The 25,637-nt window shown below is 47.4% G+C and overlaps 1 protein-coding gene across 2 annotated transcripts; it reads left to right on the top strand.

The window, feature by feature from the left end:
- Positions 1 to 5,579: 5,579 nt before the first annotated feature.
- On the top strand, positions 5,580 to 10,572 carry S100A11 (S100 calcium binding protein A11). 2 transcript variants are annotated; one of them, XM_081113142.1, is made up of 3 exons: positions 5,580 to 5,767; positions 9,232 to 9,384; positions 10,264 to 10,572. In XM_081113142.1, the coding sequence occupies exons 1-3, from the start codon at positions 5,765 to 5,767 to the stop codon at positions 10,414 to 10,416; spliced, it is 309 nt and encodes a 102-aa protein (XP_080969268.1). In that variant the 5' UTR covers positions 5,580 to 5,764; the 3' UTR covers positions 10,417 to 10,572. The 2 variants fall into 2 exon arrangements, with proteins under 2 accessions (XP_080969268.1, XP_080969269.1); XM_081113143.1 differs by lacking the exon at positions 5,580 to 5,767 and adding an exon at positions 7,271 to 8,624.
- Positions 10,573 to 25,637: the final 15,065 nt, after the last annotated feature.

The raw sequence follows: 25,637 nt of genomic DNA on the forward strand, positions 1-25,637 counted from the left end.
TAGATGCATATTTGTTGTTCATAATTTGTATCTTTACCTTTTTCTCCTTCTTCCTCTTCTTAAAGGATACCTTTCAGCATTTCATATAATACTGGTTTGGTGGTGATGAACTCCATTAGCTTTTCCTTATCTGTGAAGCTCTTTATCTGACCTTCAATTCTGAATGATAGCTTTGCTGTATAAAGTAATCTTGGTTGTAGGTTCTTGGTATTCATCACTTTGAATATTTCTTGCCACTCCCTTCTGGCCTGCAAAGTTTCTGTTGAGAAATCAGCTGACAGTCGTATGGGTATTCCCTTGTAGGTAACTGAGTTTCTTTCTCTTGCTGCTTTTAAGATTCTCTCTTTATCTTTTGCTCTTGGCATTTTAATTATGATGTGTCTTGGTGTGGTCCTCTTTTGGATTCCTTTTGTTTGGGGTTCTCTGCACTTCTTGGACCTGTAAGTCTATTTCTTTCACCAGGTGGGGGAAGTTTTCTGTCATTATTTCTTCAAATAGGTTTTCAATATCTTGCTCTCTCTGATCTTCTGGCACCCCTATAATTCTGATGTTGGTACGCTTGAAGCTGTCCTAGAGGCTCCTTACACTATCTTCGTATTTTTGGATTCTTTTTTCATTGATTCTACTTCTAAGTGTTTTTCCTCAGATATGCCTGTGCATGTGCAGGATTTCTGGAACTTTTTTTTTTTAGAAAGAGAGGAAGGGAGAAGGATACAGAGATAGAAACATCGATGAGAGAGAAACATCATCAATCCGCTACCTCCAGCACTCCCCACACTGGGCTTAAGCCTACCACTGAAGCATGTGCCCTGACCGGAAATTGAACTGTGACCACTTGGTTCCTGGGCCGATGCTCAACCACTGAGCCACACCAGCCGGGCTCTAGAATATTTCTTAGGGGGAAAAATGAAACTATCTAGTTTTTATCAATAAAAAAGCCCACTGTTAGTGTTCCCAGAAATATATATCTGTAACATAGATACAATATGTGATTTTGTATCTGTGTTACAGGATGCTATGTAGTCATTCAGAAGAAGGAGGTGGAAATATAGGCACTGATATATGAAAAAATGTCCAAAAAAGACCATGACGTGAAAACAACGCAAGTGGTGAATGAGTGTGTGCAGTGTGACTCCACATATGTAAATCAAAACCACCACTGAAAACACCACAAAAACAAATGACAAAGGCCAGTGGGTCTGAGGGGGATAAGAAGCTTTTGCTTTTCACTTCAGTATATTGGAAATTTTTAAATAACAAGTCTATATTGCTTTTAAATAATAACAATTATCTTAAAGAGAGAAAATTAAAATGTGCATCTATAGACATATCTACAATGTCTAAGGCAAACTCTTTACTATAAAGTTTATACTTTACTATAAAGTATTTGATAGGTATGATCATAGAGAGGAAGAACAGAAAGGTTGAAATTTACTGTCAGAGGAGATTTACAGACTGGAAGCCAAAACTGTGCTATGGGTTGCAGATTTTTAAAAGGTCAGATATGGCCTCTGTCTCCAGGGAGCTGGCAGCCTCTGCAAAAACAGATGTACGTGTAGATAAATAACTGCCCGACACAGTCGAGGACATCTGGGCAGGGTACTATGGAGACAGTGGTCAGCTCCCCTGGATGGGGTGAGGGCAGGAGGGCCGGCAGGAAAGCTCTTAGAAAGAAAGGGCTGCTCTGCTGAATGTTAAGATGAGCCAGTATTTGCAGTAAAGCCAAGAAACCTGCCTGCCCCTGCTCCTCACCAGGTCCTGCAACCCCTCTGGGCTTCAGCTGCTTTATCTCAAGTGGAATCAGCTCCAAGATTCCACTACAGAAAAATCATCCATTCACCCAACAAACACTTACCTGGGTGTCTCAGTGGCCTGAGTAAGATAAGCCTTGAAATAATAAAAACCCAGAGGATCAAAGTCCCAGGGATGTCTGGTCTTATATATCAGAAAACAATGGAAGTCACCTCCACATTCGATCAGTGGAGGGGAGAGAGGAGAGATTCTCTCGTGTGGAATCTAGACATTGTTCTCTTCCTGCCAAAGGCTCAGATGTTCCACATAAGCCCAACTGTTGCCGGGCTGCAGGGCAAAGGATGTGCAGAGACAGGAAAGCTAGTTCCAGGAACAGGTCACCTTGGCAGGCTCTTTGCAAAGTGCAGTCAACAGAGAGGAAACCACCTACATTTCAGCAACATTTAAATCTGCAACTACAAATTAGCTGGTGATGACAGTGCTTCAAGTCTGAACTTTGAGAGATTAGAGGCAGGCTCCAAGCATACTACACCTCTGGAGGGTGTCAGGCTCAGAGGATTTCTGACCTGGAAGGAACCATTAAAAATATCTCTTTCCTGCCCCAGTCGGTTTGGCTCAGTGGATAGAGATTACAGTCAAGGGCACATGCCCTGGTTGTGGGCTCAATCCCCGGGAGGGGGCGTGCAGGAGGCAGCCGATCAATGATTCTCATCAGTGATGTTTCTATCTTTCCCTCTCCCTTCCTCTCTGAAATCAATAAAAATATATTTTAAAAAAATAGATCTCTTTCCTTCACAAAGTTGATTACATAATACAAGTCACTATTTTACTAACAGCAGGAGTTACTGCTACAACAATGTTTTGTTTTATGGGGGAGGGGGGTAATGGAAGTTCCCACATAGAGCACTGTCGACTGTCGTGTAAACACTGTGATAAGAGCCCATCCCACAGTCTGTGGTTCAAGTGGGGAAATGTGGCCAATGTTCACCACAGGCCCGTGGGACAGAAGAGGTTACATACATTTGGGGCTGCAACTGTGGGCCTAAAAACCAACTTCTGGCTAAATAGGAAAAAGAATGAAGAGTAATTCATTCATAGCATTTTAGTAAATATACACCGTGTGTGTGTGTGAGCAAATACCTGATCTTTAAGCTAATTTTGTGCAAAGAGGCCTATTTGGTGAAATAAATACTTTCCCACTCATTAAAAACAAATCTAACTAGCTCTTTCTCATATGCAAAACTGTCTCATAATGCCCTGGCTCTGAGGGCCAGGTGTGGTATATTTATACCATGGAATACTATGCAGCTGTAAAAAAGAACGATCTCTTACTGTTTGAGACAGCATGGAGCGACAGAGTATTATGCTAAGTGAAATAAGCCAGTCGAAGAAAGACAAGTATCACGTGATCCCACTCATATGTAGAATCTAATGAACAAAATAAACTGATGAACAAAACAGATCCAGAGACATAGAAGCATGGAACAGACTGCAGAATCTCAGAGGGAAGGCGGGGGAGGGTGGGTAGGTAGGGAGTGCATAACCCATGGTGAAGGTCTGGGATGGGGGAGAGGCAGGAGCGGGGCTAGAAGGGGTCAAATGGGGGGAGGGGGACATATGTAATACATATGTAATACTTTCAACAACAAAGATTTAGTTTAAAAAAAAACACATATCCTCAGGTGTGGATTATTAAAAAAACAATAGGTGGGAAATTGTGGGGCTCTTAAACCTGTGGGTCGCCCTTCGGGGGTCGAACGACCCTTTCACAGGGGTCACCTAAGACCATCGGAAAACACATATATAATTACATATTGCTTTTGTGATCAATCACTATGCTTTAATTATGTCCAATTTGTAACAATGAAATTGGGGGTCACCTCAACATGAGGAACTGTATTAAAGGGTCGCAGCATTAGGAAGGTTGAGAACCACTGTCTTAAAGGCTGGAAGATATTCAAAACGTGACCTAGCACTGACCAATCAGAACGGTGGCCTGGCTGCATGGCTGCAGCAAGTCCAAGAGACCCTCACCACCCCTGCATTAACCCTCCTTACTTGGCTGTGGGAATTCATTGCTCAGGAGAGGGACAGGGCTGGCTGGAGCTCCACATGGATGGCACTCGGGATTTAGGCAAGAAGAGAGGCCACTCAGCCACTGGCAGAGAAGAATTTCAATATTTTCACAACTATTGTGGCCTTTCCATTGAGCACTGGCTAAAAGGTCAACCCTGCTGACAGGCAACAGTGAAAAGTTCCACTTGACCGAGTAAACTGCGAATGAAGGGAGATAATGAAAAAACAGCTGGGATTACGCTACAAGGGACCTTGAATTCCAAGATGAAGAATCTAGACAAAGATTAAGCAATACAGAGCCACTCAGATTATGTTGTCGACACATTCGGATCACAACAGATTGGACGTGGATCTGATAGTGTGCGGCCTTTTTGGAGTAGAAATTTAACGTGCATGTGATAATTTCCTGTGGCTTGTTAGGAAAGAGCAAATTTCTCAACTTTGAAACAACAGTTGAGGACCTAAACACAACCATGAGGAGGACTTTGCTGGTTTCCAACCATCAGCATGAAAGATGTCTGGAAGAACATAAAGAAAACTAAATGTGGCCCTGGCTGGGTACCTCAGTGGTTAGAGCATCATCCAGCTACACTTAGGTTGCGGGTTTGATCCCCAGTCAGGACACATACAAGAAGCAACCAATGAATGCAAAAGTAAGTGGAGCAACAAGTCGATGTGTCTCTCTCTACCCCCCACTTCCTCTCTCTCTTTCAAATCAATCCATAAAATTTTTTAAAAAATAAATAAATGTGGGCAGACAGTGGAGGAAAGCCAATAGTTAAAACAGTTAGCCCCCCCCACCCCCACCCCCACCCCCCCGCTTGCACAGGGACTCTGGCTGCTTTGAAGATGCCCTCTCAAACGTGAGGGAATGAATGAGGGCGGCTATGAGGACAGAGGGAAGGGGAAGTGAGCGGAGGGAAGGGCTTAGACTCCACACAGCTCCTCATGCTGTGGTGACCCCCAATTTCATTGTTACAAATTGGACATAATGAAAGCATAGTGATTGATCACAAAAACAGTATGTAATTATATATGTGTTTTCCGATGGTCTTAGGCGACCCCTGTGAAAGGGTCGTTCAACCCCCAAAGGGGTCGCGACCCACAGGTTGAGAACCGCTGGCTTAGCGGGATCACGTTCATGACGCCCCACGTCAGCAGAGCACAGTGTACAAAGCACATTCCGTGTAATCCACAGCCATACCGCAAGTAGTCATTCACGTTCTATAACGCTCCCCGTTTAAAGAGCCCTTTTGTATTTATTATCTCCTTAATTATTATCCCCATTTCACACTTGAGAAAACTACAGCTCAGAATTAGGCAACCGTTCCTCTAATAGGAGAGAGGGCTGGAACCCCAAGCCAGGCCTTCAGGCTGCGCCCGTGCTTAACTGCACTAGTTTGGGGTTTGGAGTTTTGTGGCTGAACTGTTCCCGGTTTAGAGGGAAGTTGGAGAGCAAGGTGCTCCACTCGGCACACATCCCCGCTCTGTTAACTGTCCTCGGTGCCCCCCTCCCCGCCTCCCCGCCTCCCCGCTTCCAGGCAGCCCCTGCTCCACGATGCGGGCCACACCCCACGCTGCACGATGTTAGAGGGCATCTTTCCGGGTATCCAGCCTGAATGAGCAGAATGAGTTCCTCCACCCACGGATATGGCCGGTACAACTTTTAATTCCAAAAAGTAAAAAAGCTTCAAGGTGCACAGGGCAAGGAGAGAGAGAGAGAGATGGTTTAAGGCTCGGATGGGTTTCCTGTGAGTTGTAAGGCGGACAAGTCCCGATCTGCACGGCGGGGGAGCGCAGGAGGGGCGGGCGCAGTGAGTCAGGCCCGGCTGCGGGGCGGGGACAGGCGGGGGACTGGGCAGGGACCGCGGGCCCCAGCCCAGAGCTCGCCGCGCCGCTTCCCGCTCACAGCCTCTGCGCCTCGCTCCGCTCCGACATGGTAAGCCCGACTTTTTACTTGTCTTCCTCTGAAATCGAAAGGAAAAGCCACCGCATCCTTTCCACCAGGCTTGATCTGTGGCTTCTAGGTGGACGTGGCAGGAAAGAGCAATCCGTGGGAGGGAACCGGGAAGAGAGGACGGAAGGGGGAAAGCCCTAATGTTCTACCTGGAGTAACAGCCCAGGGGTGGCCCCCGGAGAGTCTTTGTTTTCCGGGGGGAAGAGAGGGCTCGGGCTGAGGGGTGGGAATTGCATGGCCAGCGGGGCGGCGGCTGCCCCAGGTCCCTCAGGCGCGGAGGGGCGGGGGTCCTGCTTGTGCTGCGGGCCCGCGCCCCCGGATCCCGGAGACACTTTACAGACTGGGGTGGAGCTCTGTGGACCAGGAAGGGCCCATTTCAGAACAGTCGTCTGATCCCTGGGAAAATCCAAGTTTCAGTAACTACAGGCAAAGGGCCAGGACAGAGACGGAAGCAGCCCGTCCCTGGAGCAGAACCTCAGCCAAGAATGTGGAAGGAGCCCTGCCCAGCTAAGCCCCTCCCTTCCCTCTCCTCCCCTCCCCCCAACCCCCCCCCCTTCTTTCAGGCACTCACTGCGCCACCTGTGTCCCCCCTTAGCTCCTGCCATCCCCACCTTGAATTCTCTACCTTTGCAATGAAGCCACCTCCAAAATCTGCCTCCTCTTTGGTGCAGGGAGTCAGCAAACTTCCACCCAGGGACCAAATGGGGTTTCTGGACTTTGCATTTTTCAATGGTTGAAAGAAAATCAAAGGAAGAATAATACTTTGTGACATGTGAAAAGTATATGAAAATCAGACTTCAGCATCCACAAATCGAGTGTTATTGGCGCAGGGCCACACCCATTCATTATGAGTTGTCTCTGTGGTTGCCGGTCCGTTACAAAAGCAGAGTGAGGAGCCATTATGGACCACACTGGCCTAAAATACTTATCATCTGGCCGTTTACAGAGCACATTGGCCAACCCCCTGCTCCAGTGTGTCAATCTGTGTCCCCACCTACTCTTTTCCTCTTCTCCTTTCCATGTAACAACGGACAAAGTCACATGGGAACTTGGAAAGGCAGCGCCAGCACCACCGGGTGGTGAAACCTGGCATGATGCCCTGGAGGAGGGAGGGGGGATGCCACCAGTGGTCCTTGGAAGGAAAAGGGGGGTGTTGGTTAAGAATGAGAACCTCAGTCCTGGAGTCTGCTTTCAAGTGTTACTTCTTCAAATTCCTTTTATTTTTCTTTCCTCAAATGTTGAGTGTTTAGTTTGCGTTGTTAAAATTCTTTCATTATTATAGTTTCCACCAAATACAACTCTGAGGTGCAGTGAGCTGTGTGGAGTGCTGGCCTCGGGGCAGGAGACCTGTTCTCCTCCCTTTCAGCAACTGCCCCACCCTGAGCATTGCCTCCCAGCACCCCTCCAGCTCTACAGATTTCACAATTCCATTTCAGTAATGTGATCGCGGTGAAGAAACACCGTTTGGGCTGGAAAATTACCTCTGGGGAGAAGGGAGGTTTCTCCCTGTGGCTGATAGCAAGTTTTCAAGAGGACAAACATAGTCTAAATGACCGCAGTCAAGAACAATGTTCAGGGGGGGAAAAGTAAAGCAATCTGAATCCCACAGGGAAACTGGGCAGAGGAAGCCTCTGAGGGCCTATGGAACGGTCACAAGGCCCTTGCCCCTTGGTCTGGAAACTCCTGCACCATCTGGCACGTCCTCCCAGCCAATCCTGTTCCCAGCCAATCCTGTTCCCGTCTGACACAGTAAGACAGGGCGATTTTACTAGGAGTCCTGATAAGAAAAGCGGATGTGCAAACACATGTTTGTAGGCTGTGCTATTTTGTTTCTCCCCCAAACCCTGAACCTACCAACACTTTTCTCTCCTTAAGAAAAAGTTCCAACAATGTGACCTTTGGGAAAGAGCCCGCCTCTGGAAGGGCTTCATAGATTCGCCCAGAGGCAGCGGGCAGCCGGCACCTGGCTGGGCTGGTAAAGCGCCTACTAGCAGAGAGACTGGGAAGGGAACAGCCTACAGGAAGGAGGGAGGGAGACCCTCAGCCACACAGCCTCGGGGCTCTGATCAGTCTTTAGCTCATTAATTACGGGGCCTGAAAGCCTCCACCTCCGGGCTCCAGGAAGTACAACTCAAGAAAAGTCACCACCCACACATAGACCATTGTCAATGCCCCCCCCCCCCCCATAAAGCCTCAGAGGAAGGGTGTGGCCCGCAAGTGTTCCAGAAAGTCTGCAGTTGCTGCTCTTATCCACCAGGGGGAGCCCAGCAGTTCCTCACTTCTGGGGCCCCGAGGTGCCCATTAGAATGATGGGCACACTCAGCAGGACAGAATTTACTTGAAGATTTCTCTTGAAGGGACGCAGAGCCCAGCACAGGCTTTGAATCTTTCTCCTGGTGCAACCACAGCCGTGGTTCAGCTCTGTAGAAGGCATGGGGACTTTGTGAGCAGCCATCTGAGAGCCCCCATACCAACCTTCCTGGTTTGAAGTAACCAGAGAAGTCCTACCAGTCATTCCTGTGGGAATTCATGACATCTGCAAGTAGAAGGAGCAAAGGCTGAGGACTGCAGAAAGGATCTGGAGGGCAAGATTCCAGGGATGACTCTGCGATGCCCTTCTCATGCCTCCATGTCCTCACGTGTAAAATACACGGTTGCTGCCCAGCCGGAGTGGCTCAGTTGGTTGAGCATCATCCTGTGCAAAAGGATGCCAGTGGATTCCCAGTCAGGGCACATGGTTCAATCCCCAGTGGGGGGCACATTAAGAAGGCAACCCATCGATGTTTCTTCTCTCTCCCTCCCTTCCCTCCAACCTTCCTCTCTCTAAGCATGTCCTCAGGTAAGGATTAAAAATAATAATAATAAATAAAATAAAATATAAAAGATGCTTTTGAACATCCAAAAAATTCTCAGATCTCTCACCCCATACACAGTAATAGCTTTTAGTTTTTATCTAGAAATGCCTGAATCCCAGGAACTCAGCATTGCTTTACAAAGAACTGCTATTTCATTCATCCTAGTAGACTCTTGATACCCTGGAAAACAGGAAGTTTTTAAATCTGTACATAATGCTTGATATGCACATGAATTTGTGGATGTATAGTTATACATCTATTTACCCACGTGGTCCAACAATACCAGCAGACCCTGTCACCCTTACTCTCATCTTGGCAGCCTACTGCTTCCAAGCTTAGCCACATGCTCCATACTTCCTCTCACTGTATTTCTCCTGGAATAACCATGATGCGATGTGGGAGGGAAGCTCACAGGATGTGACTTTCTGTGCCTGTCTTAGGCCCCTAAACCCTCTAAAAAAAATGACCCAGTCCTTTAGGAACTGCTCTGACCCCAAATGAAGAGATGAGATTCTCTGGAGTGTTCTCTAGCTTCCGGTCTTTGATACCTTGCCCTTATCTGAGCCCTGATTTTTTTTTTTTTCTTCCAAGGCAAAAATGGCCAGCCCTACAGAGACCGAGCGGTGCATCGAGTCTCTGATTGCTGTTTTCCAGAGGTACGCCGGGAGGGACAGCAACAACTTCACACTCTCCAAGACGGAGTTCCTAACCTTCATGAACACGGAACTGGCTGCCTTCACAAAGGTACGGGTCCCAGCCCTCACCCCCCAGCTACCCAGAGCAGGAAACAAGCCTGCAGACTGGCCAGGAAGGAAGCAGACTGGCCAGCAGCTAACCCCCACCCCACACTCCTGTCTCCTTTTCATTCATTCCAAGCTGGAGGTCCACAGACCAGAATGACTAGTAAAGGATCTCCTCTCTCTTTTTCTTTGAATCAGATGTGTTTTCAAGATCAAAGTTATCAAATTACTTGACATAGGGAGAGCTTCCCTACCATTTAGGGAAAAGAGCTTACAAAATGGTAAATGGCCTAATGGGAAAGATTTCTAATTTTATTCCTCTACCCCAAAGCCTCTAAGGGCAGTCCTGTCCAATGGAACCTTCTCAAATGATTTTTTTTAAAAAAAAATGTTATATATCTGCACTATCTGATATAGTAGCCACTGGCCACATGTGCCTGTTGACTTTCTAATGTAGTTCATTTAAGTAGCCATATAGAACCAGTGGCTGTGTGTGCATGTGTTGGGGATTTGGATGAGTGGGAGATAAGGCTGATAGACAGGGCATCCCATTTTCACTTCAAATCACTCGACTTTTATAGAGTTTGTATATTGGAGTTGCATGGAACACTTGAAGGGAAAAAGGTGTTCCACTGTTTTTACAAAATTGAATAACCCCTAATTGTCACATAAAGTCCCCTGAACTAGGAGCCAGAAAACCTGGGTTCAGGTCTCAGGTCTTCCCCTTAGCCAGGTCACTTTAACTCTGGTTCTGTGTCTGGTTAGTGGGAATACTAGAGCCCCTACTCTTGCAAGAATAAAATGTTGGCAACATATTTGAAAGCATTTTAGAAAGAACAATAGAAAGATACTATGAACATTATTGTTGTTATTGCCTCTGCAGAACCAGAAGGACCCCGGTGTCCTTGACCGCATGATGAAGAAATTGGACCTCAACTCTGATGGGCAGCTAGATTTCCAAGAATTTCTTAACCTTATCGGCGGCTTGGCGTTAGCTTGCCATGATACCTTTAAGCGTTCCCAGAAGTTTGTCTGAAGAACCCTTGGAGCTGGCCTCCGGCCCCAGCCCCTTTCCTTCAAGTTTCCCAATCGTCCTTTTCTCACAGACCACACACACCCTGAGCCCAGCGTACCTGCCACCCCATGCAGGCTGTTCCTGCTGGTAGTAATAAAACATTTTTTTTTAAACACACACTGGAGAGTCAGTAAGTTTGTGTAAGGGAGGGAGAAGGGTGGGAGGGATGTAAATTGAATTGATTAAAGCCGTTACTGGAAACAGCACAGTAAATAGTAAAAATGCATCTTGGGTTTATTCTTATGACTAATGATACCATCCAGACCCATCTCTAAATTACTCAGATTGATGGAGAGTTGTCACTTGTCATCACTCACTCATTAAATATCTACCCCTACTACAGGCATTGACATAGGCTTGGGATACCGTCAGCAAGACAGACAAGGTCCCACCTTCACTGAGCTTACTTTCTCAATGGGGGGAGGGAGGACTGAATGAAGAAGCCCATGGACACAGACAATAGTGTGGCAAAGGCTTAGGAGGGGCCGGGGCGGGGAGGAGGCAGGCAATGGGGGAGAAAACAAAAACAAAGCGGACATCTGTAATTCAAGATGAATTTTAAAATAAAATGGGCTCACAGACAAACATTACACCGCACACGAGGGACCATCAGTACATGCAACAGATGAGAGACTGCACCCAGGTGACAAGAAAGAGCAATTGGCGATGGACTTTAATGTATCTTTAAAACAGCGGTTCTCAACCTGTGGGTCGTGACCCCTTTGGCGGTCAAACGCCCCTTTCACAGGGGTCGCCTAAGACCATCCTGCATATCAGATATTTACATTACGATTCATAACAGTAGCAACATGACAGTTATGAAGTAGCAACGAAAATAATTTTATGGTTGGGTCACAACATGAGGAACTGTATGTAAAGGGCCAGAAGGTTGAGAACCACTGCTTTAAACTGTTCAGGTAAAGAAAACAAGAAACAGGATACATAAAACAAGAACAGAAGTAGATGAAGAGAGAAAAAGAAGCAAATAGAGAATTTATAAATAAAATATACAGTCATGCAAATCTATAAAGGATCATGAAGCTGGGCACTGCACCAACAGTTCTAGGCCCAGCTCCGGTGATGGCTGAGAGGATCTCTCCCGCCCACCTCACCTCGGGAAGACCTGGTGACTCACCTTCCCTGCCCACCTCACAATGACCCTATTGTACTGGCCATGAACCTGTGAGAGGTGTGCTGGGAATTGGAACGGAGATGGAGAGGACCACACCTGCGCAGCTGCTGCGATAAATCATGCTTTGTTTCTCCGCTCTCCCTCATCTCCTGTCTCCCCAGTCATCACCGAGCGCATTCCTGGATGACCACAGTCAAGACAGAAAACTCTGGGAGGGAAAAGCAAGTCTGCACTGGCTGGGAACTGGGTTCCGATGAATTTGAGCACCTGTATGAACAGGTAATCCCGCCCTCGCCCCACTTCTCTCTACTGAGACTGCAACCGAAGCAGAGAGAAGTGTTCCTGTCGCCAGATTCATATTTTATCCTTACAGCGACTGAGTTGCAACATTATCATTAAACATGACCTGTGGCCTGGCCGGTGTGGCTCAGTGGTTGAGCATGGACCTATGAACCAGGAGGTCACGGTTCTATTCCCAGTCAGGGTACATGCCCGGGTTGCATCTCAGTCCCCAGTAGGGGGCGTGCAGGAGGCAGCCAGTTAATGTTTTACTCTTACATCGATGTTTTTCTCTCTCCCTCTCCCTTCTTCTCTCTATCTAAAAATCAATACAAATATTAAAAAAAATAATAAGAAGAAACATGACCTGTGGAGTCACTGGTAAGAATGCAAAACAAAGACAAGGATCCGGGAACATTATAAATCTAGCCCATAAGGAGATGAACTGGCAGAGGAAGAAACCCAAATGTGAAAGATGGGTAAGGTATAAAAATTAATACCAACTGGGCAGCAGAGGTTGCTTCCGAAATGCTAGCTCACCCAGTCCTCCTTTCCTCACTACTAAACCTCCTCAACTCCTTGCAGTCCGGCAGCTTTCTCCTCCCCATGGTAAAGATTGCTTTCCCAGCGTCACACAAGTCCTTGCCATATTAGCAAATCCAATAACCTGGTCGCCATCCTCAAAGTCCTCAGGCCACAGCACTGCCAACAGTGGACGGCACCCATGCACGCCTCCTGAAGTCATCTCTCTCCTGGATTCTCACCACACCAGAGTCTTCTTTCCCTGGTCTTAGCAAGCCTGGATTCCGGTCCTCAGCCTACCACAGGCCAGTGTGTGATCTTGGCATGAGACAGATCAACAGGAGAAAATAACCAAATTTATTGTGTACAGGCATACGGGGGTTCCCTAAGAATATGAGACAGATAGAGCAGTTCAGGCTTATATGCCATCTTGAGCTAAGGAGAAGCAGGGAGGTGGTGGTTTAAAACTTCAAAGGGCAGAAAGGCAATACACACGGAGATGGAAAAGTAAATGTTTGGGAAACAAATGTTTGCTGGGCCATCTTTAACAAGGACACAGAGAAGACTGTGATCAAACAGGCCTTGCCAGGGTCCTCCGTGTCTATTACACTCTAGTCCATATTAAACTAGAGTTATTTATGACAGCGGTTCTCAACCTGTGGGTCGCGACCATCGGAAAACACATATAGCATATCAGATATTTACATTACGATTCATAACAGTAGCAAAATTACAGTTATGAAGTTGCAACGAAAATAATTTTATGGTTGGGGGTCACCACGACATGAGGGACTGTATTAAAGGGTCGCAGCATTAGGAAGGTTGAGAATCACTGATCTATAATGAAAGCTCCCTTAATGATTTTCCCTGAGCCTTTCTTTTCTTAAAAATAACCAGCTTAGCCAGACTAGCATGGCTCAGTGGTTGAGCGTAGATCTATGAGCGTCACGATTCAATTCCCAGTCAGGGCACATGCCCAGGTTACGGGCTCGATCCCCAGTGTGGGAGGTGCAGGAGGCAGCCGATCAATGATTCTCTGTCATCATTGATGTTTCTATCTCTCCCTCCCTCTCTAAAATCAATAAAAATATATTTTTTTAAATAACCAGCTTAAAATAATCAATACCCCAAAAGGCATATTTTGAGTAAAACTCTGCTTTCCCCTCAATGCCAAGACAAATCTCTGGCCCCAAGGAACTACACGCGTTGAAGGAGACAAATAAGAGGCTGCCCAATCAGCGAGAGGAGAGGTCCCGGCCTCCCTTCACTGCCTTCGATTACAGCCTGACTCCGCCTGGAAAGGGAATTCCTCCAGCACAGGGAGTGTGTCGCCTTCCTCTGTGAGTTCCCTGGGGCAGCCAGCCCCGCAGCTGCGCGCAGCTCCCAAAATCCCAGTCTGCTGCTCTCCTCACTAGATGGCTGAGCCTGGCTGGGAAACACTGCTGGAACCAGGCCTCCAGCCAGGATCCCAGCCTGACCACAACGCATGTGCTGGGAGCCACTCAGGGAGGCAGTGACCACGGGGAGAGCCAGTGTCTGCACACTCTCCCCTGCAGGTCACCCTGCCAGGGGTGGGACCAGCTAAGGCTAATCACAAAGCAGATCATTTCCACCTAGAAATGCCCCGCCAGCAGCTTGTTCCGCACCCTCCTTCCCAGGCCAGTGTCTCCCCTCCCTGCGTTGGGCAGGCGCCACCCTGCTGCAGGTGCCCCGGCTGCTAATTCCAGGTGGCTGTGCCCCTTCCTCTCCCTCGGGCCCCGCAGCTCAGTATTGGCGCCCTGGGGATTCTTCCTGCAGGTTTCTCTCAGATCTGTTCCGTCCTGCCCACTCTGACCAGCATCTTCCCAGTCCAGGCCTGCATCATCGCTGAAAGTGCGAGGGCTATGCCCTCTATCTTGCCCTGGATCCTCCATGTTGGGGCAGAGGCAGAGGGGTGCCTTCTTCCCGGAGGTCCAGGCCCCTGCTGGCCACGCCTGGGAACAAGACCCAACTTGGCGCCTGGCAAATTGGAGGGCCCACAGTCAGCTCCCCTCCCCTCACTATTAAAAGCCCTGATTTTCTCGTGAGTAGCACTCGGTTTCCGGTCGCTGCGTCGACTGGAGGCCCGGGTCGGGTTAGCTAACTCAATAAAGGACCTTATGCTTTTGCATCGGACTGGCTCCCTGGCGTGGTTTCTTGGGGATCTTGAATTCTGGGCATAACATTTTGGGGGCTCGCCGGGATCCCCAAAACCAGCGATGGACTCCCAGTCCGGAGGGCCTGACTGACCGCGGTAGGTCTCTTGTTTTGTTGATGTCGTGTGTTCTGTGTATCTATCCAGTGTGAGCTCACTTCTGAAATCTGTAAATGCCTGTAAATGCCTGTAATAATGATCTGAGTGGATGCACGGGATCAACAGGTGGGAGGAGCCGAGGGACGCCTCGCTCCTCCATCTGAAGGGGTATAGCTTTGCTTCCGCGGAGTCGGAAGGTCTGTACGAACCCCCTTAATCTGAGACAGGCAAGGAGGAGTCGGGCGCTCCAATCCTCCATCTGAAGAGGGGAAATTTTGCTTCCGCGGAGTCGGAAGGTCTGTAAGGAACCCCTCAATCTGAGAAAAGGCAGGTCGCTCCTGCTGGTTGGCGCGCAGCCAACGTCTGGATTTCGTTTTGTTTTGTTTGTTTGTTTTTTTTGCTTCCATGGAGTTGGAAGGCTGTACTTTTTTGGGCCCTTTGGTTGTTTGTGTTTCCGTTTTGTTTTGTGGACTTGCTGGATTAATAATTTCGGGGAGATTGGGGAAGGCTTTAGAGCTCCCTCAGGAATGGGGAAGTTGTTAGGAATTGAATGGATTGTTTAAACTCTGAATGAATGTCTGGTGAAAGTGTATGAATGTGGAGGGAGGGGGACTGCTCTCACCCCTCCTTTGTGTGGCGGTCGGGCGGCTGCCTGAGTGAGGGTCTGTGGAAACAGGTCACCCCCTCCCCAAGTATTCTAAAATTAAAATCCTTCTTGTAATTGAAAAGCGTTTACAAATTTATAAATGCATCCGGGATTTCTGTGCACATGTAAAGGGAAAAGGCCAGTTTAAAAACGAGTGCGCATAGTTTTGAGCTGGACTTGACTTTTTGCTGTGTACAGAATAAAAACTGGGGACTGTTTTGGTATTAAAAATGGCGAAGTTGAACCTAAGAAAGAAATACAGGCAGGTTTCTCAAGGCCATTTAAAGTAGCTTTTGAAATTTCCCGCCCTGAGGCAAGTACCACCAGGAAGTTGATGGTCAAGTTTGCATGTGAATATGGTTTTGTTTCTTGACTTCCCCAACAGGAAAATTGTGACCATTTTAGCAGCTATGCCAGGCTTATTGGCTGGAAACTTAAAACTTTTAAGTGCAAATCATCTAAAAGCATTGAAATTTATAATACTGAAATGTTGATCTAAATATGCCTAATATGAGGTCTAAATGATAGAAGTTAATCTGTTAATTGAAAATGGCTTTGCTTATTAATCTGATTGAGAAGAGAGGATTGATTTTGTGACCTCAACTGAAGATTTTTAATACAAAAACCAGTTTAAACTTAATATTCTTTAAGATAATTATAAAGGGTATAAACAGCTAATGAGATTTCTGTTTGTCTACAATATAATGTTGGCCATCTATCTTTTAGGAATTTTGGTTTCCTCTTCCCTTGTTTATTGTGAGAATAAGGAAATCATCTTTTCTGTTAGAGAACAGTTTAGACAGCCGCCACTTTGAGCTGCCTGACTTGGCAGCCGCCATGTTGGCCGCACGGCCTGCCGCGCCCCTGGGGGCCGCCATCTTGGAACAGCCCCGCCCTCTGACTTGGCCAATCACAAGGGGGGTGTCTGCTCACTGGGGCAGGATGGAATTTCAGGGGTGGAGTTTTAAGGCGGAGTTTTACTGCGGAAATGCGGATGGGGCAAAAAGTGTGCTAGCCTCGCGGATTTATTTAATACTTAATAAATTAGCAATCACGGTCTTAATATAATTTCAGTGGTATGATAGACCAATGTTTTGAGCAGTTGGCTTTATAAGGGCCGACAATAGAGCTCATATTTCTTAAAAGGCTTGTAGATAGATACATTTTTAAAAGATATCTAAAATTCTCAGTAGAACCACAGTATACATATATCATACACACATTAATAGTAATTGATTCCATGGTCAAGACTAGATCCTATTATGTTGAGAACTGTTTTTAAGTGTTGAAAATGTTTTCCTAAGTTTTACCTAGGTTACCCAAGAAAGATTTTTCTTTTTTCTGTGTCCCTTAAAATGTATTGCTAATCACTTAAGAATTAAGGCTAAGAGTTCTAGCTACCTGGAAAGCATGGCCTTGGTGTGATAGAAAAAAAAAAAAAAAGAAAGAAATGTTAAGTGAAACGTCAGAGGATCCAATGTGTTTAATCCTCTTGAAGGACATTGAATGGTTCTTTCCTTCCTCTTTAACTTTTAGGGGATTGTATAAATGGATTACTGATGTAGATTATCAAGAATCTCTAAGGGCTTGTCCTGTACCTGGAGGAATGGCTTCTAGATGGTATTCACCATCTCTGGGACTTCCGGAGGGAAGTCGAAACTCAGACTAGCTAAGGGTTCGAATCTAGCCTATCTTTTAGAAAGATAGGAAAAGAAGCATTCCTAGGCAGTTTTCTACCGCCTCTGTTCAGGGACTTGTTCTGTATCTTGACACAACTGAAACTGATTTGTTGGTATTTTGTGGTATAAATGTGGCATGCACCTCAAAGTTCTTAATGGGAAATGTATCTAGTTATCGTGTCTATTTAGTCTTGATTTCCTTGTTCAATATGAGTACCGTTTCTATCTGGATGAGACATAGGTCAAGAATCCCATCCTGGGACGTGGGAAAGGGAGGCCCCCCCATCTGTTCCTGTCAGGCCCCCATCAGGGGACTTGGGCGGTGTTCCTGTTACCTGCTCAAGATCCCAAGACTGTATTTGTTTATGTAAGTGTGGAAATATATTCTGTGCTAGGTTGGGATTTTAGAATTCTGGGGTAGATTTAAAAGATATTTGTGACTTTTCTAGTCTGATTGGGACATTTAAGGGTGGGGCTCACAGTTCCTCAGGGCAGAGATTCCATGGGCCCTTCCCCCTGCCTGTGCTGAATTAAATAATAAAACGATGGACCTTAGAATCTGTAAAGGTGGGCGGGAATGAAGCTGGTCAAATGTACCCACTTCTGGTGCACTCCCTTGAAAGAGGCCTGGTTGCTGCTCTGCCACAAAGGGAACTGGTAGAAAGACAAAAAGCAGAGTGTTGTAACTGATAAACAGGGTTACCTAGAAGCCATCAGGACTTTGAAGTTCTAATCTGACTCAGAGACTGGCGCTTTAACTATCTCTTTCCTTGAGAGGGCTCCAGAGGGCGCACGAGGACATTTGGCCGTGCCTCTGCGCCATCTATGAGACCAGCCCAACCCCAACTCCTCATCAGCACAGACCAGGGGATTGGGTCTACGTCTGAAGGCACTGCTGGGCGACCCTAGAGCCACGTTAGAAGGGTCCCTACACCGTGGTGCTGAAGACCCCCACCGCTCTCAAGGTAGACGGCGTCACGACCTGGGTCCATCCAGAGAGACTTCATCACCAAATGGAGCATCGATTGATCAAGATCAACGCAACCCGCTCAAGCTCAAGCTGCGGAGTGCTTGACCTGCCTGATGCTGGTAACATGACTCGCGATCGCTCCTGTCACCAGGAGCCCCCACAATACTGTGTAATACACTTAGATAATGCCTGCATCTTCATGGACATGGCTCCAAAGAGACAAGGACCATTTATAGGATCACATGTTTAGAGGTAGATTTGGCTACCTGAAGCGGCCATGATGCCAATATTATGTTTCATTGTATTGATATGTTATATTAACCTTTGATTCTTTTGCAGGTTTGAATGTATGTTGGCTGTCCTGGAAGGGAGCTGTGTGGGGTGACCCCCAAAAGTAAAGGGTGTCTAGCTGCCAAGAGGACAAGTGCCCAACTGGGCAGGGAAGGGTGCCCATCAGGTTTTGGTCTCTGTTGAGAGACAGCTAACAGTTGACAGCCTGTAATACTGTCTTGCAGGCCTGAGTCACCATGCCCATGTCAGGGGTAGTAAAGCTGGAAAAAGCCTGTTTAGACTAGAAAGTCTGAGGCATGGTTACTGTTTTGTTTTAAATCCATGAAAAGAAATTAGCAAGGAAAGTCAGAAAATCTTAGAGTAAATCAGTATGTTTTTCTCCTTATGTAATTCCTCCGAAATCTGGCAATGCTAAGTAAGTACGTGTCTTTGCATAGATTCAGTAAGACTGGTTCCTAATAGTGGTTTTATTAACGGAAAACTTTGACTGGAGTATCATGTTTTAAAGAGCCCTGTCTGAGCTCTAAAGACTTGAAGCCACTAAGAATGCCACGAAGAAAGCCTGGTATCCTGCCTGGGAGCCCTGAAAATGGCTGGCGCTGGAGCGTCAGGCCCATGCCCTACCATCACTGGCGGTTGGTAAGAGTAGAAGGGGAGCAGTAAAGATGCCTCTGCATCCCTGCAGAACCCCCACACACTCTGGGCCGCAACGAGTAGGAGGGCTACTGAGATGGGCCTTAAAGCATGGAGCGTGGGCTCAGGTGGAGTTGCTACAGGTGAGGGATTCACCTAACTCAGCAGATACTGCAGGCAGGCCTGATGGCAGCTGGATGGCTTGGCTTCCTGGCCCTACGGGGCACATTAAGGTTCAACCATGAAATTCCAGCAAAGGTAGTCAGTTACCATTCTTGTTGTGTTTATGCAAACATCAGGACAGTAAATAAATTAATCTTGATTTGGCTTTTTAATAGCCATGGAGGAATTTTAAGAAGAAAAATCCTATTTCAATAGAAGTTGTTAAAGCTAAAATGATTTCTTTCCCTTCCACCGGACCATTTGTTAAGCTTATAAGAATAGTTCAGTTGATAGTTCTGTGTGCTCACTATGGGCCCCTAGCGACGGTGAAATAAAAGTGCAGTCTGTCTCATGATTGAGCCAGAAGTTCCAAGACAAGGGGGGAATGAAAGTGCGAGGGCTATGCCCTCTATCTTGCCCTGGATCCTCCATGTTGGGGCAGAGGCAGAGGGGTGCCTTCTTCCCGGAGGTCCAGGCCCCTGCTGGCCACGCCTGGGAACAAGACCCAACTTGGCGCCTGGCAAATTGGAGGGCCCACAGTCAGCTCCCCTCCCCTCACTATTAAAAGCCCTGATTTTCTCGTGAGTAGCACTCGGTTTCCGGTCGCTGCGTCGACTGGAGGCCCGGGTCGGGTTAGCTAACTCAATAAAGGACCTTATGCTTTTGCATCGGACTGGCTCCCTGGCGTGGTTTCTTGGGGATCTTGAATTCTGGGCATAACAATCGCCAGCCTCGCCTCCTTCACCTCCTGGCCCGCATTTTCTCCCACCTGCAGTTGGTGGTTCTTAATCATCTGACATTGAAGTCGGTAGCTTGGAATTCAGAAACATCCGATCACTTAGCCTTTATCACTCACCCAAACCCCTTTTCTAGCAAACCCCACTGCAAAGCTACTCACTGAGCAGCCACCAGAGGGCCCCACAGCACTAGCTAGGAAGTGAGGACACACCCTCTCCCAGTCCAGGGCGCCTCACAGCAGCTTCCAGCCAGGAAACAGGACTCCAGGGAACCCCCAGAGCCCTGCTGCTGGCTAACATTGTTGAGGAAATCAGTTCAAACCAAGCAGCCGGCCTTTCACCAGGGAGCTGAGTCACAGGCTCCATGGAGTCACATTTCTGGGGATCTGAGCCCTGCCCGGCCACATTCTAACATCAAAGAACATAGAGTATCTGTGGCTTAAGTAACTTTCCCTTTCATGCAGCCCACAGAATTCCTGCCTGGACCACCACTTGTTCTCAAGTTGTCATAAAGAAAAGGGAACCACACCTTGGCCTGGCCTGGCCGACCACAGCCCACGGCGGGCAGGTCTTGTCTTGCAGAGTTCTCCCGCAACACCAAGCATTCCTGGGGTTCAGACAATCTGGTGCTCTGTTCTGGCCTAATTACTTATTACCTCAAGGGACACGATCTTGTTTGCTTCCTTCTAGGAAGAGGCCTGGGAGATGAGGGCTCCTTGTGACTAGAAAGTGGAAGAGGACGGCTAAAATTCCCAGTTTTTGCTTTGTCGGCCACCCCAACTCATAACATAGGCAGACTCAGTAACTTATGGCTGATTTTCATTAAGGTTTTGCCTGTCTCTTTTCTGAGTGTTTATTAAGAGGCTGGATATATTCGGGGAAGTATTTTAAAATAATTAAAAGACCTTGAGGGGTTGGTTCCTATCTTCAGGATAGACCCAGATAAATCACTTCCTGTGACCCCCATAATAACCTGCCCCCAGCACAGGAATTTGAAACCCCCGCTGTGGCCGAGGACACAGAAGGAGCAGAGACTTACTTGCTCCTGACGCAAAGCAATCGTGCAGCGGAGCCGGCATTCAACACAGCCTGTCTGGCTCCAACCACCCCCCACTTATTGATAATCATGATAGTTAACATGAATGGGGCACTTACTGTGTGCCGGCACTCTGCTAAGTACATGCATTTTCTCATTTTATATTCACAATGTCCTTATGAGGCAGGAACTACTATCAAGCCCATTTTCCAGATGAGATAACTGAGGTTTGGAAAGGTCAGGTGACACGTCCAAAATAGCCTTCAAGTGCAGGAGAACACAGGACTCACTCCCAAGCCTGTGCTCTTTTTTTTTTTAAATATATTTTTTATTGATTAAGATATTACATATGTGTCCTTATCCCCACGTTACCCCCTACTCCCCTCCCCCCGCTCATGCCCTCACCTCCCCGTTGTCTGTGTCCATCCAAGCCTGTGCTCTTACCCACTGTTAGGCAGCGTACCGCCTCTCCCACCTCCTCTCATGACATGAGCACATGTCACCTCGTGTGCTTACCATGCTGCAGGCACACTGGTAGCTTTTCAATTCCCCTCTCGGGTCAGGCCCCCCCACCCCCACCCCACCCCAGCCTCCCAGCTTCTGCAAGTGTTTTCCCTCCACCAGAAAAGCTCCCTCCTCACTCCTCGCCTTGAAACCCTAGTTCCTCTTCCTTTAAGTCTGTCCCCTCCTCCGTGTAGTCTTCCCTGACTTTCTCCTCTCTTTCCCTTCAATTCTTCTCTCATTCAGACCCTTGTTTTTCCCATCATGGGTTTTGTTTTGCCCTTTACTTGTACTTTACTTGTCTGTCCCACTAGAATGTAAGGCTTCTGGGGGCAGAAATGTGTCTGTCTTGGTCATTAACCTACCTTAGCACCCAGAACATGCCAGGTGTTAGAAGCACTCAATAAGTATTTGATAGATTATAATCATTGGATTTTGCAGCTCACCTAGAGACAAAAGCAGGTGATCTCCAACCCCAAGCTAAGAGTTCTCACGCCTTAAAAATAAAAATAAATTTTAAAAGGCTGAAGTCCTGCCCGGCTGACATAGCTCAGTGGTTGAGCATCAACCTATGAACCAAGAGGTCACGATTCGATTCCCAGTCAGGGCACAATGTGTGGGGCATGCAGGAGGCAGCCGATCAATGATTCTCTCTCATCATTGATGTTTCTCTCTCTCTCTCCCTCTTCTTTCCTCTCTGAAATCAATAAAAATATATTCTTTTAAAAAAAAGGCTGCAGTCCTTCAGCTTCCAATTCCAAGAGTAAGTTAGTGGGGCCAGCACAGCTTCAGTGGAGCCCTCAGGTGCCTAGGGCCCAGAGGGAAGTCTGCTCAAAACTGCCCACAAATCACAGCCAGAGACCTTGCTCCGCCTCCTTAAAGCTTCTGCTGGGCAAAGTGAGGGACCCACAGCTGAATCCTCTCTCCCTATCCTGCTGCCTGCGGGGGCCTAGCCGGATGCCTTGATGGTCATTAGCTGGTTTCTTCTCTTTCCGGGCCCCAGCAGGTAGGGGTCTGTCTTTATTTTATCCATAAAGAGACTCATGTCCACAGTGGGGAGACGGCGTGCCTGGAGCCACACAGCTGGCGAGTGGAGGAGTCACACACTCCCTCTCTACACTTCAGTGGCTCCTAGCTACCTTCAGAAGCGAGCTCCAAGCTCCTTAGCCGAGTATGTCCAGGGGCCCCAGGAAAGGCACCTCCACTCAGGCTGAGCCTCACCCAAAGCCCTGAGGGACTCTGCTCTCTCCCGCTGCAGAACTGGGGCAGTTCCCAGAAAAGACATGCTCCCTCCCAATTCCATGCTCCGGCACATGCTCTCCTTCCTGTCTGCCCCCATAGAAAGGCTAATCCCTACTCATCCTGTAAGATCCATATAAATAAGCAAACAAACAAAAAGATAGCCCCCAATAGGGATCTACCCTAAGAAAATAAACATGTGAAAAAAGGCATTTATTCAAAAGCAGTATTTTTATATCTAATTACTATCTATGATAGTAATAATGGTAATAACCTAAATGTTAAACAATGGGAAATGTTTAATAAATTATATTTCCCTATTTAGGGTGTACAAGTATAGCCACACGTGGGGGGTTGTGGCTTTGTTTTTGTTTGTTTGTTTGTTTTGCCAGCCAAGGCCTTATGCAGGCTACTGTAAATCAGGGGCCCTCAACTGAAGTGCCATGGAGGACTGCGGTGACTCCCTGCTAGCGCTCCTGAATTGTTGGAGAACTCTACCCTTTGCTACAGCTGTGATTCTCACGTGAACATAATGTCTGGGCAGACAGACTGCTGAGCTAGACTGCATGGCACAACCTGACACACATGAAGAAACTAAGAAACCGTATGCATTTGCCAGGACCTGTGAACGTATGTCAGAGAGGATGACCAGGGCAGTGAATCGTTCTACTCAAACAGTGTCACAATGCGCATGTGATCAGTAAAGTAGTATAGCGGCTATTCATGCAACTTCATCCTTTTGAGTGTGCTGCCCAAAATACTTACATACAAAAGAACACCATTCTGTGCATTAGAGTTATGCCGTAACAGATCACCCCCCAAATCTGGGGTTCTTTCTCACCCGTGTAACTAGACCAATAGAGGTGATTCAGGAACCCAGGCTCTTCCACCCCTTGAGCCTCGAAGTCTGACAGACAGGAAGAATGTGGAAAAGTCACCCCTAAATCACCTTGGCCTGCAAGGGACACATATCACTTCCAGTCCCATTTGCTGGTGACTAGTTCCAGTCCCACCTAGGCGCAAGGGCTGCTAGGAACACATCCCCGGCTGAGCAGCCACTTCCCCAAGGACACCTCTACACTGTGACGGGAAGAACACACATTTCTGGTGGGCAAGTTCACCTCTTCGCTGCAACCACAAACCCAAAAGAATTGAAAACCACGGGGTTATGGGTTTTGCTGCTATGCCAAATGGAGAAGCGGGCCTCGCTCGTAGAACAATGCCTCCTGCTCCCGAGTTTGTACACTGGGATGTACCACAGGCATGGTGGAGAACCTGAATGCCACTTCCTCTTTGTGCCATTTGGTCTGCTCCTCTCTGTGCATCTCTCCTTCACCACCTGCCACCCCAGAGCTGGGCAGCTCTGGCTCAGGCACCGGTCCCTGGTCTGATCAGTTGTCACCAGGGAAGCAGAGCTGTCACGGTGTGCGTGTGGTTTACGAGGCACACAACTGCTTCCTGCAGAAAGAAGTGCCTGGGACTACTTCTCCCACAGAGAGATTATAGGCATGGCAGGTACTTGGGGCTTTATGCACCTACCAGTACTGTTGTGTATTGGTTGAATATGACTTCAAATACACTCGTTTATGACTTAGGGGAAGTTTTACTGTACTTGTTTATGGCAAAGACAAAAAAAGTTGTTTTGATGTAAGAATGAAGTCAGTCATGCTGCGATGTCATCATTCTTCATCTGTTGTGATAAGCAGTCAGCAGCCTCGTTGCTAAGGGGCCCCATGAGATTATGATAAGAACCAGTAGAGAAGCAACATTGGCAAAGGGACATTTACACTATAAATATTGAGGTTTCCCTGGCCGGTGTGGCTCAGTTCGCTGAGCAACCCGGGTACTGATTGAAAAGTTCAATTCCCGGCCAGGGCACATGCCCAGGTTGACAGTTTGATCCCCAGTTGTGGTACATGCGGAGGTGACCTATCGATGTTTCTCCCTCTCCCTTTCCCTCTCTCTTTCTCTCTCTCCAAAATCAATTTTAAAACACATAAAAATACTGAGAGTTTGTGACGACTATTTGAGATTTTCCCCACAGCAGCCTGTGAAAGAGATTCCCCCCACCCCCACCCCCGCCACACACACACACACACACACACACACACATACACACTGGTATCTTCATTCCCTAGTAATGTGCTCTAGCAACATGAGACTTTTTCCCTGGCAGGTTGGCCACTGATTCTCCCAACTGCCTCCTCTGGTAAGAAGGTACACCTCATATTTGATTTGGATTTCATTTCTTCACCTTCTCTTGCCTAGAACAACAGTGTGTTAAATTTGTGATTTTTTTGGAGTTGGGGGCTTACCTATATATATAAAAGCCTAAGCAACCATCCAACCATCCGACTGGTAGCCATGAAACACAATGACCACCAGGGGAAGACACTCAATGCAGGGGCTGCTGAGCTGTAGTGACTTGGCAGCTGCAGTTCTTGGGCGACACACCAGGAACCAGAAAGGAGGGAGCCCAATTCCGAGGTGCATCACCTGAGAACCACCCTCTCACAATCTGGGACCCCTCAGGGGATGTCGGAGAGCTGGTTTCGGCCTGATCCCTTCAGGTCAGGCCAAGGGACTCCACTGGTGCAAAAATCCATGCACCGGGCCTCTAGTTAAGAGGGATCTACCTTAAGAAAATATTATCCTGTATGCTATTGGTTTGTAAAATTATTATAATTCCCATGGCAAACCTGTGCTAAATAAATTACTGGCAGAGACAGAATTTTCGCTGCCTCAACATAAAAAAGAAGTACATAAAATGATCAAAAGCTGCATGAGGGTAGGAACAGGGTCCATACTGCTGACCATTTTCACCACTGTATCCTCAGCACTTAGCAGTGTTTCAGAAACTCAGGTCCCTTCCATCTTGTAGCACCAAAGCCACTAGGGCCTGGGAGTATGGCTAGAAGGCTGGAAAAGACAGAGAGAGACCACAGTGTAGTTGAATCATTATTTGTTGAATGGAAAGAAAAAAAAAAAAAAGAGCTCTAGCGGGTTTGCCTCAGTGGATAGAGCCTTGGCCCCCAGACTGATGGGTCCTGGGTTCATTTCCAGTCAAGGGCACGTACCTCAGT

Source organism: Myotis nattereri (assembly GCF_964212035.1).
Source record: "Myotis nattereri genome assembly, chromosome: 18".
NCBI lineage: Eukaryota > Metazoa > Chordata > Mammalia > Chiroptera > Vespertilionidae > Myotis > Myotis nattereri.

Coding starts and splice junctions, on each gene's coding strand:
- S100A11 (XM_081113142.1), top strand. Junction 9,385..10,263: donor AACTGGCTGCCTTCACAAAG/GTACGGGTCCCA, acceptor TTGCCTCTGCAG/AACCAGAAGGACCCCGGTGT.